Source organism: Penaeus chinensis, chromosome 19, assembly GCF_019202785.1.
Source record: "Penaeus chinensis breed Huanghai No. 1 chromosome 19, ASM1920278v2, whole genome shotgun sequence".
Classification (NCBI taxonomy): domain Eukaryota; kingdom Metazoa; phylum Arthropoda; class Malacostraca; order Decapoda; family Penaeidae; genus Penaeus; species Penaeus chinensis.
This window is the reverse complement of record NC_061837.1, coordinates 4222882-4235381: the sequence shown is the minus strand read 5'-3', so window position 1 is coordinate 4235381 and position 12500 is coordinate 4222882. Positions and strand designations below refer to the sequence as shown.

At 38.9% G+C, this 12500-nt stretch overlaps 2 protein-coding genes across 2 annotated transcripts in view; one reads left to right on the top strand and one right to left on the bottom strand.

Moving 5' to 3' along the window:
• LOC125035337 overlaps window positions 1-2243 on the bottom strand; it is a 6937-nt gene extending 4694 nt beyond the window's left edge. Inside the window, exons 1-3 of the mRNA XM_047627657.1 lie at window positions 1964-2243; window positions 570-732; window positions 1-161 (exon numbers count right to left, since the gene is read on the bottom strand). The exon at window positions 1-161 is cut by the window's left edge and continues 23 nt beyond it. Of these exons, the coding sequence (XP_047483613.1) occupies window positions 1-161; window positions 570-732; window positions 1964-2102 (463 nt within the window). The 5' untranslated portion in view covers window positions 2103-2243. The remainder of the gene's footprint in view (window positions 162-569; window positions 733-1963) is intronic.
• A 1240-nt stretch (window positions 2244-3483) lies between these two features.
• LOC125035356 (mitochondrial import receptor subunit TOM20 homolog) lies at window positions 3484-12449 on the top strand. The gene is made up of 4 exons (XM_047627689.1): window positions 3484-3780; window positions 7725-7828; window positions 8926-9093; window positions 9818-12449. The coding sequence occupies exons 1-4, from the start codon at window positions 3648-3650 to the stop codon at window positions 9869-9871; spliced, it is 459 nt and encodes a 152-aa protein (XP_047483645.1). The 5' UTR covers window positions 3484-3647; the 3' UTR covers window positions 9872-12449.
• The last annotated feature ends 51 nt before the right edge of the window (window positions 12450-12500 follow it).

Here is a 12500-nt window from a genome sequence, read left to right as displayed (position 1 = left end):
CGGCTGCTTGTGCATCTCCGTGGGCGGGCAGCACGGGCGGTGGGCGTGGCAAAAGCTTCCTCTGGATCGTCGCGATGACTCCGCCCACTTCCTCCTCTCCGAACACCGACCCAACGAGCACCAGGATCCCCACTTTGTGCTGGCTGGTGAATGCTTTAATTCTGGGGGATAGAGGGTGGGTTAAGTGGGTGGGTTAGGCGGAGAAGTTAAGTGGAAGTGGGTGGGTTAGGTGGGTGGGTTACATGGGTGGGTTAAGTCGGTAAGTTAAGTGGGTGGGTCAAGTGGTAGTGGGTTAAGTGGGTGGGTTAGGTGGGTGGATTAGGTGGGTGGGTTAAATGGAAGTGGGTTAAGTAGGTGGGTCAAATGAAAGTGGCTTGAGCGGGTGTGTTAGGTGGGTGGAATTCTGACACACGAGCACGTGACCCAGTGTTTATAAAAAATCAGCTGATTCCTTCCATCAGCTGATCAGTCAACACAACTTGTTATAGATGACGTTGAGGATAATGGCGCTGCCGCTGTTATTAACAAAAATAATAACAGTAATAATAACAACATAACTACCACTATACCTTTCGATAACCTCCTCCAGCGATTCCTTCACGGCCGCTCCCTCCTCGCCTGAAGAAGTGGATGCGGGTGCAGATGGGGTGGAAATCCGGGACAAGTAGATGATGAGGACAGCCACACCACACGTTGGCAGGATAACGCTGTCTCTAGGGGTGCATTTGCTCACTGTGGATGTTGTCAGTGTGGGTAATATTGTAATCTTTATTGTTAATTACTGTGTAATTGTTTCTGTTATCATTATCAAAAATGATAATGCCAGTTATGGAATAAATATAATGACATTTGCAATACCAAGGGTGACAAGGGATTTTAATGATAATGATGATAATGGGAATGATGATAATGGGAATGATGATAATGTTAATAATGATAATGATAATTATACTGATGATCATCATAATAATGATAATAATAATAATAATAATAATAATAATAATAATAATAATAATAATAATGAGTAATAATAATAATAATAATGATAATAATAATGATAACAATAATGATGATGATGGTAATAATGATGATGATGATGAATAATGATGATGATGATAATAATGATAATTATTGTAATAATAATGATAATGATAGTAATAATAATGATAATAATGATGATTATAATGATAATGATGATTATTATTATTACCACACTAATAATAATAATAATCATAATGATAATAATGATGATGATAATAAAAGTGATAACAATAATCATGACGATAATAATAGTAATAACAATGATTATTTTCATTATATCATCATCATTATCATCATCATCTTAATGATCAGCATTATTATTATTATAATTCTCAGCATTATCAGTATCATGATAAAGATAATAGTAATGATTGTAACGATAATGATCGTTGCTATTGTTTTATTTGTGTTATTTTTTATCACAATCATCATCATCAACGACATTAAAAGAAGTAGTATTAGTAGAAGTAGTAGTAGTAGTAGTAGTACTACTACTACTAGTAGTAGTAGTAGTACTACTACTACTACTACTACTAGTAGTAGTAGTAGTAGTGGTAGTCGTAGTAGTAGTACTAGTGGTAGTAGTAGGAGTGGCGGTAGTAGAAGTAGTAGTAGTACTAGTAGTAGTAGTAGTAGTAGTGGTAGTAGAAGTAGTAGCAGTAATCGTAGTAGTAATAGTATTAGGGTAATAGAAGTAATAGTAATAGTAGTGGTAGTAGTAGTAATAGTAATAGTTATGGTAATAGTAGTAATAGCAGTAGCAGTAGTGGTAATAGCAGTAATAGTAATAGTAGTAGCAGGAGTAGTAATAGTATAATCATCATTACCATCACTATCATTATTACTAATTATAACCATTATCATTTCTACTACATCATCCCTCCCATCATATGCTCATCACCATTATCATAATTATCCTGACCTCTGATCTTGAACCCGCTGCCCAGATAGTCCGTGAAGTCAGGTCGCTGGAGGTCACAGTGCAGAATGACGGGCGTCGCTTGTATAGGCCTATGTTCCACCTCGCCCGCCCATAGGCCTGGCTCTGCGGCTGAGGCCATCGCTCTCCTCTCTCTGCCGTTTCTTCCTTTCGTTTGTCTGTTCTCTCTCTCTATTACTTTCTTCCTGGTTGTTCTTTTATTTTTTTTGGATTGTTTGTGTATATTTTTTTTTTATTGGAAGCGTGAAGTCTGAGAACTGATACAGGAAAGGAAGAAGAAAAAACAAACAAATTAATAATTTAACAGTAAGGACTGTGTATGTGTGCGCACGCGCGTGTGTGTAAGAGAGAGAGAGAGAGAGAGAGAGAGAGAGAGAGAGAGAGAGAGAGAGAGAGAGAGAGAGAGAGAGAGAGAGAGAGAGAGAGAGAGATGAGGCAGAAAGAGATGATGGAATAAAAATGATAACGATAGTAAATCAGCAAGAACAAAAAATATAACGAATTATAATAATGGTGGTAATGATAATGATAATGATGATGATAATAATAACAATAATAATAATGATGATGATAAGGAAAAATACGAAGGAGAAGGAAATATTGTGAAGGAAAGACGTTATCTAGAAATCAATGCAAAAAATTAAACAAAAAATATTGACAATAATCACTACAAACCATTACATAATAATTCTAGCATTCTTTACATACGCAGAGAAACGAATTGATACCACCTTTCTATTTCTACCTCAACAAACCAAAATCGTCAGCTAAAATCGAACAAATTATCCAAATCTTTCGAAACTTTGCGCCAAATTCACCTTCTTAGCAGACGAGAAATGGAAGGGAAGACTAGAGGATTGGAATTTGCTCGAGAAAGGGATCTAATACCATCTAAAATCTTCAATTAGGATTTAGGGGAAAGAAGTGATGCTCTTTTATATTCATTTACGTAAACCCTATGTTTTATAGTGAGGATAAGTTGGGATATATCTTTCTCTAGATTATGAAAATACGCTGGATAATTGCATTAGATTAACTTGAGAATGAAATAACAACCGTTTGATTAACAAAAAATGCAATAAAAATATATCAAAATAACTTTGAAAGAGGATCGGATCCCTTTCTAGCGCCATCTACAAACATCCACCTAAAACCAATGAAATAATAATAAAAATAATAAAAACGACGAACAAACTCAAGATCAAAGTAGAAAATAGTGAAAAATCTAAAGTATTTTCTACAACTGCAATAAAAGTTCAAGCAGAGCAAATATTTTCAAAAACGAATACTTCCCACGGATGCCACAAATATCCCTCGACTAGCATGGAAAAATATCCAACCGAAACTCCATACATATGAAAATACACAATAAACCATAAAAAAAACTTTGCCATAGTTCTTAAAAATATATATAATCCCTTCACTAATATCAAGAGAATCGGATCCCCTCGAAGCGCCCCCTATCGCCCGCCTTTCCGCCCACGTGGTTTCCGACACTTATAGTCCCCCGTGGCCTGGCATCGGCTGCAAAGGAAAACTTCGACGCCGACGCTCCGTAAACTCTCCTCCCTCACGTTAAAAGCCAGTGAAACCCCTGCCTAAGGACCTGAAGTGTGGGAAAACAAGGGGACCCAAGAATCCGCGTTGTGAGAGCGTCGTCGTGAGCATGACCATGATCTCCAAGGGCACACTGGGCATCTGCGCGGGCGTCGCCGGGGCACTGTTCCTCGGGTACTGCATTTACTTCGACCAGAGGAGGAGGAGTGACCCCGAGTTCAAGAAAAAGCTCAGGGAGAGGCGTAAGGATGAGAGAGGTTTTCTGTAGCGGCTCTAAAGCGTCTCTCCGGCGCTGACTCGTATCCCCGCGGAGTCAATTTAACGGGGGAGTTGTAGCCTGGGGAGTTGGGAGTCATTTTATCGGGGGAGTTGTGAATGAACGCATGAGGAAATGAAGGGATTTTTAAAAGTTTTTCAATTTGTCTCTCAATGTTTTCAAGGGTAGGATGGAGAGAGTTAGGATTGTAGGGTTTGATGATAGAGAGGACTTTGAAGTGTGTGATCCCGAGTTAGGGGAAAATTCATGTTGTGTTTATAACCTTGCTTGATATTATGGTATTTGTTAAAGAGAGTGGCAGACTAAGTCCCAAAACCAGAGTTTCACACAAACCCCAAAATCCAAGGCTGTGGCTATATTTACGGCAACGTCAATGCCTATTGACTCTAGTATTTGCTACCGAGAGCAATACACCCTCCAGTAATGAAGTCCCGAAACCAGGCTATCATGCAAACCCAAAATTCCAAACCCAACCTTTCCTATCTTCTATTTTTTTCCCAAGACAAGGGGCAAACCTCCTGTATAGAAAACATGACATTAAGAACTTTGGCTCTGTGAGGGTGTTGTGGATATAGTCTCTGAGTAATGACGTGGTTATTTTCATCATTGCGCAGTAAATAGGAGGTCGCTATAGCTCTACCTGTGCTGTTTATCTATTTGGCTAATGTTACCGAGAGCGATGCACAGAGATAGAGGGAAATGGACACTGCCATCTTGTAGGGCATAGAATATAGAGTAATGGATAATGCAGGAACATCTGCAGTGGCCTCATAGTTACCAGGGAATAGAAAGAAGGCAGGAAAGGTTAGGTTTGAATTTTGTATTTCCATGATGGCCTGGTTTTGGGACTTCTTCTCTGGAGGATGCATTGCTCTCAGTAACAAATGCCCTTTATTTCTTATGCTCTATAAGATGCCAGTATACATTACCCTCTATGTGTTGCTCTCTGTAACATTAACCGACTATTTTTCTAGGAGTTCCAGTTGTGTGCGTGCAGTTTGGAATTCTTACTGTTCTATAATTTGGCACAAAGTGCTAATGAAGGCAGGGGACAGGGGGTTTGCCCCCCCTCCCCCCCTATCAAGGGAATAAATATAAAGTAGGAAAGGTTAGGTTTGGATTTTTTGGTTTGCATGATAGCCCTAATTCCCACCTAAATAAACAAGATTCATGGCAGGATGGCACATTGAACAGCCTTGGCATTCCAGCATGTCAGTTGTGTGTTTTCTGGGTTAAGCAAGAATTCCACATTGCACAAACAAGACTGTGGCGGACACCACAATCACCTTACTCAGCACCAGCGCAACCTCATTTGGCATAGTTTCCTCAGCACCGAGTCAGCCAGAGTGACTCATCATGATATTTCTATCACTTGCTTAGCTCACTCTCTGGAGGGGGAGTACCTGTAGCAGCACGACTTGGCAACTTAAAGTTCAGCATACTTCCCCAGGTCGGGTCACATGAGGTCCACAGCCGTGTCCTCACACTCTCAGCAGCAGGCGCTTCTCTTGACTCTCTTAAGAGACCTGAGTGGCTGACACGGACACCTCTCGGCTCTCTCATTGGAGAGTGCTCTCCCCTCATTCCCTGCACACTTACACAGCACGTGAACTTAAGCCGCAGAATCCAGAACCGAGATGAGCATTCCCTGATCCTCCAGCAAAACATGACAACAGCAGGAGCAACATAAGGATTACCCAGACCTTAGCCCACTGGGGAGCATGCCAACTCCCCTGTTGATCTCCAACTTCTCCTTCAGCACCCAGCCATACCTGTGGATACTCACGCCCACACAATCACTCCTTAAAGAGAGATAAACCAGTCCAAGTAGTATATGCAATAACACCTGCTACAAGAACAGAACTCCTATAAAAAATTGTAGTGTGCCTATATACGTATTTATTTACTATTTACGTAAATATAGACACTTCAAAAATCCAAACCTAACCTTCTCTATTTATTTCCTAGATGGGGGGGCAAGTCCCCCTCTACCCCACCCTTTTCAGCACATGCCAACCTACAGAAAAAGTGACATTGAGAGCTCTGGCTATATGAGGGTGTTGTGTGCTTAGTCTGTGAGTGGTGATATGCAGTAGATATTTTTGTCAGTTCACAGTGAATATGAAGCGAGAGCAGCTGTACCTGTGTTGTTTTCACTGTTTCTTATGCTCTATAAGTTAGTAGTGTCCATTTCCCTTTATCTCAGTGTGTTGCTCTTAGTAGCATTACAAATAATATTTGATGCAAGCTGCAGTGTTTGCAGTGTTGAGAGATAAGATTGGAATTGCTGAATCCACAGTGTTCCATAATGTGTCTTGATAAGTTTTCAAAGAAAAGCAAAAGCCAATAGATAAGTACATATCTCATGTAGCCCAGAAACTAATTTTAACTTGCATATTCTTAGGACGTTACCTAACCCCCAATAACTCCTTCCCTCCATGCTTGCTAGCATAGCTAATACCATAGAATATTGAAAAAGTAATTATTTATGAGATTCCCACATAGCCTGCATTAGTAAACAAACCTCATGTGTATGTATATGTACATGTACAAATATGTATATATACATTCATATATGTACATTGTGTGTGTGTGCATGCATGTGTGCATATATACATACATATATAAATGTATAGATGCCTGTAATTTATTGATCCTTTAACCCCTTGCCAACGGGTACGACGTGTAGACACGTGCTATGCCCACTGTGAGTACTTGTTTGATTATTTTTACACATAGATGGCTACACTTGTACTAAGTCACCAATGAGCCAGAACGAGTACTGCCTGTCTCGCCTGTTCACCCTTTTCTTTGATTTACAAAATATTTTACATTATCTTTTTTTGCTGTTACTAATGTTAAAAAACATTATAATAATTATAATGTTTATAATAAAACTAACACCATCGACATTCATAGCACTTGTAAAAAATACATTTTACGGTCACAAGGTCTACTAATCGACTCCTTTGTGGCTAAGCGCTAGCAGAGCCATCTATGGGCAGACATTTCACAAAAAATATTGAAAATAGGCACAGCATTTTCCCCATTTTTTGTTCATTTTCCCCGGCAGCATTGGGTTAAATACACCTCAAGAGGTGTATTTCAAGTTAATGCTGTTCCAGAGGTGTATTTAAAGTTCATCCTTGATTCTACCAATGGGCATGTGCACTAGAGATCTAGATTAAACTTTAAAACCAGATTAACTTTTATGGCACATACAGAAGACACTAATAATGTCAATAATAAAAATAGCAGTATTAAGTTTAGTAGCATTAGAAAAAAACAACAAATTCATTGAATAGGGAAATGAGGTGAGATCATCTTTGGCTAATAATTGACTCCCTGGCGGCTGAGCATTTGTGGAGCCATCTCTGTTAAAAAGAAAATCATAAAGTGTGGACAATGCGTATACCCTTATACAAAGCATTAAGTGATGCCAGCAGATACAGAACCTTAGCTTTGAAACACTGTATCAGTCTCAGGCCTATACTGTTTCCCATACAAAATTGTCCCCATCAAAGAACAGTGCACAAAAAAAAAAGTTTTCACTAATTGATTATTAAAACCCTGTTCCATATTTAGAAAAACAATGCTTTGACCTCATTTCGATTGTGAGTAGACTGATAACAAGCACATGAAAAAAGGAAGATGATTTAGTTGGATTATAGTTGATTTATTCTGTATAATGAAAGTAGGCTGGGGGATATGTAAAATAAAGTGTTTTTGATTATAGGGATTAAATTTGACCTATATTGTCTTTCCAGCAAGATATTAGACGTTGTGCTAATGCTTCTTTCTGTAAAACTGTCAAAGGAGTTGCTTTATTGGCATGTTTGTAATATTCATAGTGCCTGTAATGAGCTCCACATATTTTGACTCCAATGACCCATCTCTTTTATCTAACAGGTCGTAAGACAGCCAAGAGCAGTGCAGCAGGCGGCAAGTCAGTCAACTGGCCAAACCTCAAGGATCAGGAGGCTGTGCAGAAGTTCTTCCTCGCTCAGGTCCAGGTAAGTTGCTGATAATCTGTTCATGATTTGAGATTTGGTGTTTTGTATTGTTTCTTGTATTACTGATATCTCCTTAACCCTTTGCCGCTGGGTGGCATGTACATACATACCATGGCATGCCTGAACTATATTCTGGGTGGCATGTGCATACGTGCCATGGTGCACTGGTCCCATCTTGTGGGGGCATGTATGGTCATGCCATGCACACTATTGTGCTGACATGATCCCCTGGGCGGTGTGGCCCAGGCTACTACAGCCCAAGAGAGAGGGCTTTTCCATCGGGAAACCACCCAGTGGCATTGGGTTCATCTCTGCTTTCTGGGGATATAAAATGGGTCTGGCAAATTTAAAATTGCAGTATATAATATTTGTAGATTAGTCTACAGTGTAAAATCTCTTGATAATTTTTTTTGGGGGGAGGGTGGCACAAAGACTTATTTGCCTCTAGCTCTCTTACCAGTCTTGTAGTGGTATATCCTCAGAGCCAGTCAATAAATGCTTTATACTGTTTATTTCATTAGAATTATGGAATTTGTAGAGTTCACCCATGTGGTTCTATATGCATTGTAATTCCAAATTCTATTTTTGTTTTGTGGCCAACAGTTGACCAATCAGCTTCCAATTGGCCTCCTCTAAGAGAAGGATAACAGACAAATTTGTTATAGCTAACGTAGGGTATTAAATCTACTCTTCCATTGAAAGCCAGGGAAAACTTGATTAATTCATCATTTTGGGCAATACAGGGTTCATAGACCTTGATATTGTCCTCAGTGCCAGTGATGAACTTCTATGCTTTGTAATATATCTTGTTAGTAATGACAGATATATTTTAACCCTTTGACTGCATTAGGCAACTTCCATCATATTTTTAAACTATTATTCATGCTGCATTTATCTCACCTCCGAGGAGGTAAGATATTGAGCATTCTTACAATCAAACATGTCATTCCTAACAAGAAAAGCAGTGTACACATTAGCACTTTCATTTACAGGCAGATGACCATAGAATCCCACCCACTGGCAGAGGGTTAATCAGTACCATAAAACTTTGAGAACTTGTTATTCAATAGCACTGTCATTCCTTGTCCTTCCCACAGGCTGGAGAAGAGTTGTTGGCACAAGGTGAGGTGGAGGCAGGCGTGGAACACCTGAGCAGGGCTGTGGCAGTGTGTGGGCAGCCTCAGCAGCTCCTGCAGGTCCTACAGCAGACTCTCCCCCCTCAGGTCTTCCAGATGCTCCTTCAGAAGCTGCCAGCAGTTGGGGAGGTGGGTTGAAAGTGCCTGTTTTGGTATCTCCTTTTGTTTTGTCTTTTCATTGTCATGGCCTGTTCACTTCCCTGTCTTTTTCAACAGTTCTTTTTCTCTACTTTCTTATTTTGTTGCTTCTTCTTTGACTGCTCCTCCTGCTACCCCCTCCCCCCCCCTCCTCCTTGTCGTCCTCGTAATCCTCTTCCTCCTCCTTGTCACCCACTTCCTCCTCTTCCTCCTTCCCCTCTTTATCTTTATCCTCCTCCTCCTCATCATCATCATCATCATCATCATCATCCTCATCCTCATCATCATCCTCATCATCATCATCATCCTCATCCTTTACCTCATCTTCCTCATAACCCTCTAACCCCCTTCTTTTTTTTTTTCTCTTCCTCCTTTTCTTTGTTTTCCTCCTGCTCCTCTTTCTCCCTCTCCTCCTTCCTCCTATTTTTCCTTCTCTTATTTTTCTTCATTCCCCTCTTTTTCCTCTTCCTCTTTTTCCTCCCCTCTCCTTTCTCCCTCCCTCTATTGTTTACTGATATTGCTTAACGAGCAGAAGCATTAATTTCTCTTCAGTTAATTGCATTCTTCAGTTACACTTAATTCTCTTATGCCAATCATTTCTCTGTTATCTGGTTATTCTTAGGTCCCTACTGCTATAATTTCTTTGATCACATTTCACCCTTTGACTCCTTTATGCCCTAATCAAGAGTCCTCTCTCTCTCTCTCTCTCCTTCAGAGCATCCTACAAGCAGCTGGAGGGCCCAAAGTGAGCGAGGAAGATGTGGAATGAAGGCCAAGGCAGCAGTGTTTAATTTAAGGCACCCTCCCCCTGCCCTCCTTCAGAAGTGTCTCCATGTTTGGAAGTGTCTTTAAAGGGAGAATACCCTATTGAGCTCCCCCAACACCCCACCACCACCACCACCACCACCACCACCACCTCCTCCACCTCCTCCTCCTCCTCCTCTTCCTTCTCCTCTCCTATACCCTTTCATCATGTACTCCCAAAGATTGTGATACTGTTAGTGGCGTACACACACACACACAGGTACACACACAAGGACGCAAGGTTGGACTTCTAGCGTAAATATCTCTTGTTGGCTATACTGTTGCATAACGAAGAAAGGAGGTGGAATCAGTAGAAGATGAAGAAGATGCATTATGCTCTGTCTCGATCAGGGATGCCCAAGACCCAAGAGCGCAAAGGTGTCTTGGCGTAAATACCATGGTACAAAAATAGGAAAGAAGAAAATGTGGAAATTGTGTAGTGGACCGTGTGTGTGGTCTCGCAACATGCTTGGACGATTATGATTACATTCAGTTTCCGATACATTATTTATGAAAATGTAGATGCAATGTAGTTATTCTCATGTGATTTTTTTTTCCTTGTTTAATTTTGCCTTGATAGTTCTTTCATTTTGGATGCTATTATCATTGATATTATAATTGTGTGTTTTTACTATATATATATTTAATATGTATACATAATTTCTCTTTTTTTTTTCTTTTTTTCTTTTTTTCTTTTTTTTACATGTTTTCTAGTAGTTTTGAGTTCATTTAAGAACTTCATCTCATGTGCATAATTTATCATATCACATCATCGGGATTGTTGGCCATTTGTATAGTTGTTCCACCAGATAATGCAGGCAGAACAGTCTGAAGTGTGATTTGAATAGAATTCTAGAATGTTCCCTTTTTATTTTTTATAATTATTATTTTTTTTTTCATTTCTTTGTTATTAAAGTTGTTTCTTCCATCCCAAATCTCTGCTTTCCCATTTTTTTCTAATGAACAGTTATACAATACCTTTTATAATTTTCTTATATGTTCCCCTCAGATCCTCTCCCCTCTTTTCATCACTCTCACCCCCCCCCACCCCCCCACCCCCACACACATTCACCACTTCACCGGAAAAGTTTGTGTTCAGCCAGTTTTTTACTTCTATTTCTTTCCTTCTCCTCCGGTAGAAGCAGCAGCAGCTTCAGATAACACAAAACACACCCCTATGGCTCTTGGATATCATTGGCGGGTTAACTTGTGTGTATGAAGAAAGAGCCGTTTTTCCTATTATAATTTTTTTGTATTTATTTTTATTAATATTGTTATTATTATTATTATTATTATTATTATTATTATTATTGATTTTATTTATTTTATTTTTGTTGTATAACCGGTTAAAGGTGAGGATTTTTATGTGAATTTTCATTGTTGCTATGAAAACTTGTTATTGTATGCATGTCTGTATATACAACTTGTTCTTTTCTTTTAATTACATGATGATCCTTTTTCAAAACCACAAGACCGCCACTCTGTCAGGTATACTGTTCCTTCAGCCATACACAAGGGGTACCAAAGTCCTTCACATTGTGATTGTGTGTATTTCCGTTGATGTTGGAAAGAATGATTTCTTCTAATTATTTATGTATTTTCTTTTTTTCTTTTTAATAGCTTTCTACTTCACATGAAAAAAGAGCGAGAGAGTGAGTGTTAATGTAAACTCCCGGAGCTTTAAATGAATGCATGTGTGAGAGTAACATTCGAGGCAAAGTGTATTTTTTGTATTGCGAGCACAAACTTTGTTTTCGTCCCCATTGGGTATTTCTTATCATTATAACATCTAGATAACAAATACATATACCATGGTGTTCATGGTGTTTCATCAGCCACACACTGCCCAGTCATTTTCAGTTTTGTTGAAGTGGAGAAAGACCCTTTATTGATTTTGTATTTAGTTTTTTATTGATTTTTTGTATTATTTTTTTTTTTATACACTTTTACCCAGTCTCTATGTGGTTGTACAGCTGGACTTATCAAGCCTGAAAATGATCTTCATGATGTATGGAACTTGTGACTTCTCTGGGGCTAATAACCATCTAAGAATGGCTTTAAACATGTCATTAAAGAACCAAATTCCAGCTCAGTCTGCATATCCTTTTTCTATTTTATTCAAGTAACAGAACACATTTTGGAACAGCAGCATCATCGTGGTAGAGAGGATGACTCCCCATGTCTCGCAGCATCAGGATGTATACTGTTCCTGTTGTATGTTATTTCAGTAATAAGATTTCAGGGTAGAAAGTATCCAATGTACATTATGTACTATAAGCCATATATTATGTATGTGGTGCATCAGTGTTTATTTTATTTTCATAATAATTACCAAAACATTTTTTCATTTTCCTTTTTCTTTTTTTTTATTGCGTTCCTCGTGAGGTACGGTGGAACACAAACTCCCTGGGAGCAATGTGAAAGATTTATATAACATAAATGCAGTGTAAAAAAAAATCTGTGAACGCTCTCAGTGGTGTTAAAAATCGGATTTCTGTAAATACTAGTGCACTATGTTTAAGGAAAATAAAAAGTTTTCTGTACTTCTGTTTCCTTTGCCTTTTGATATGAAGTGCATTATGTATTAGTCTATG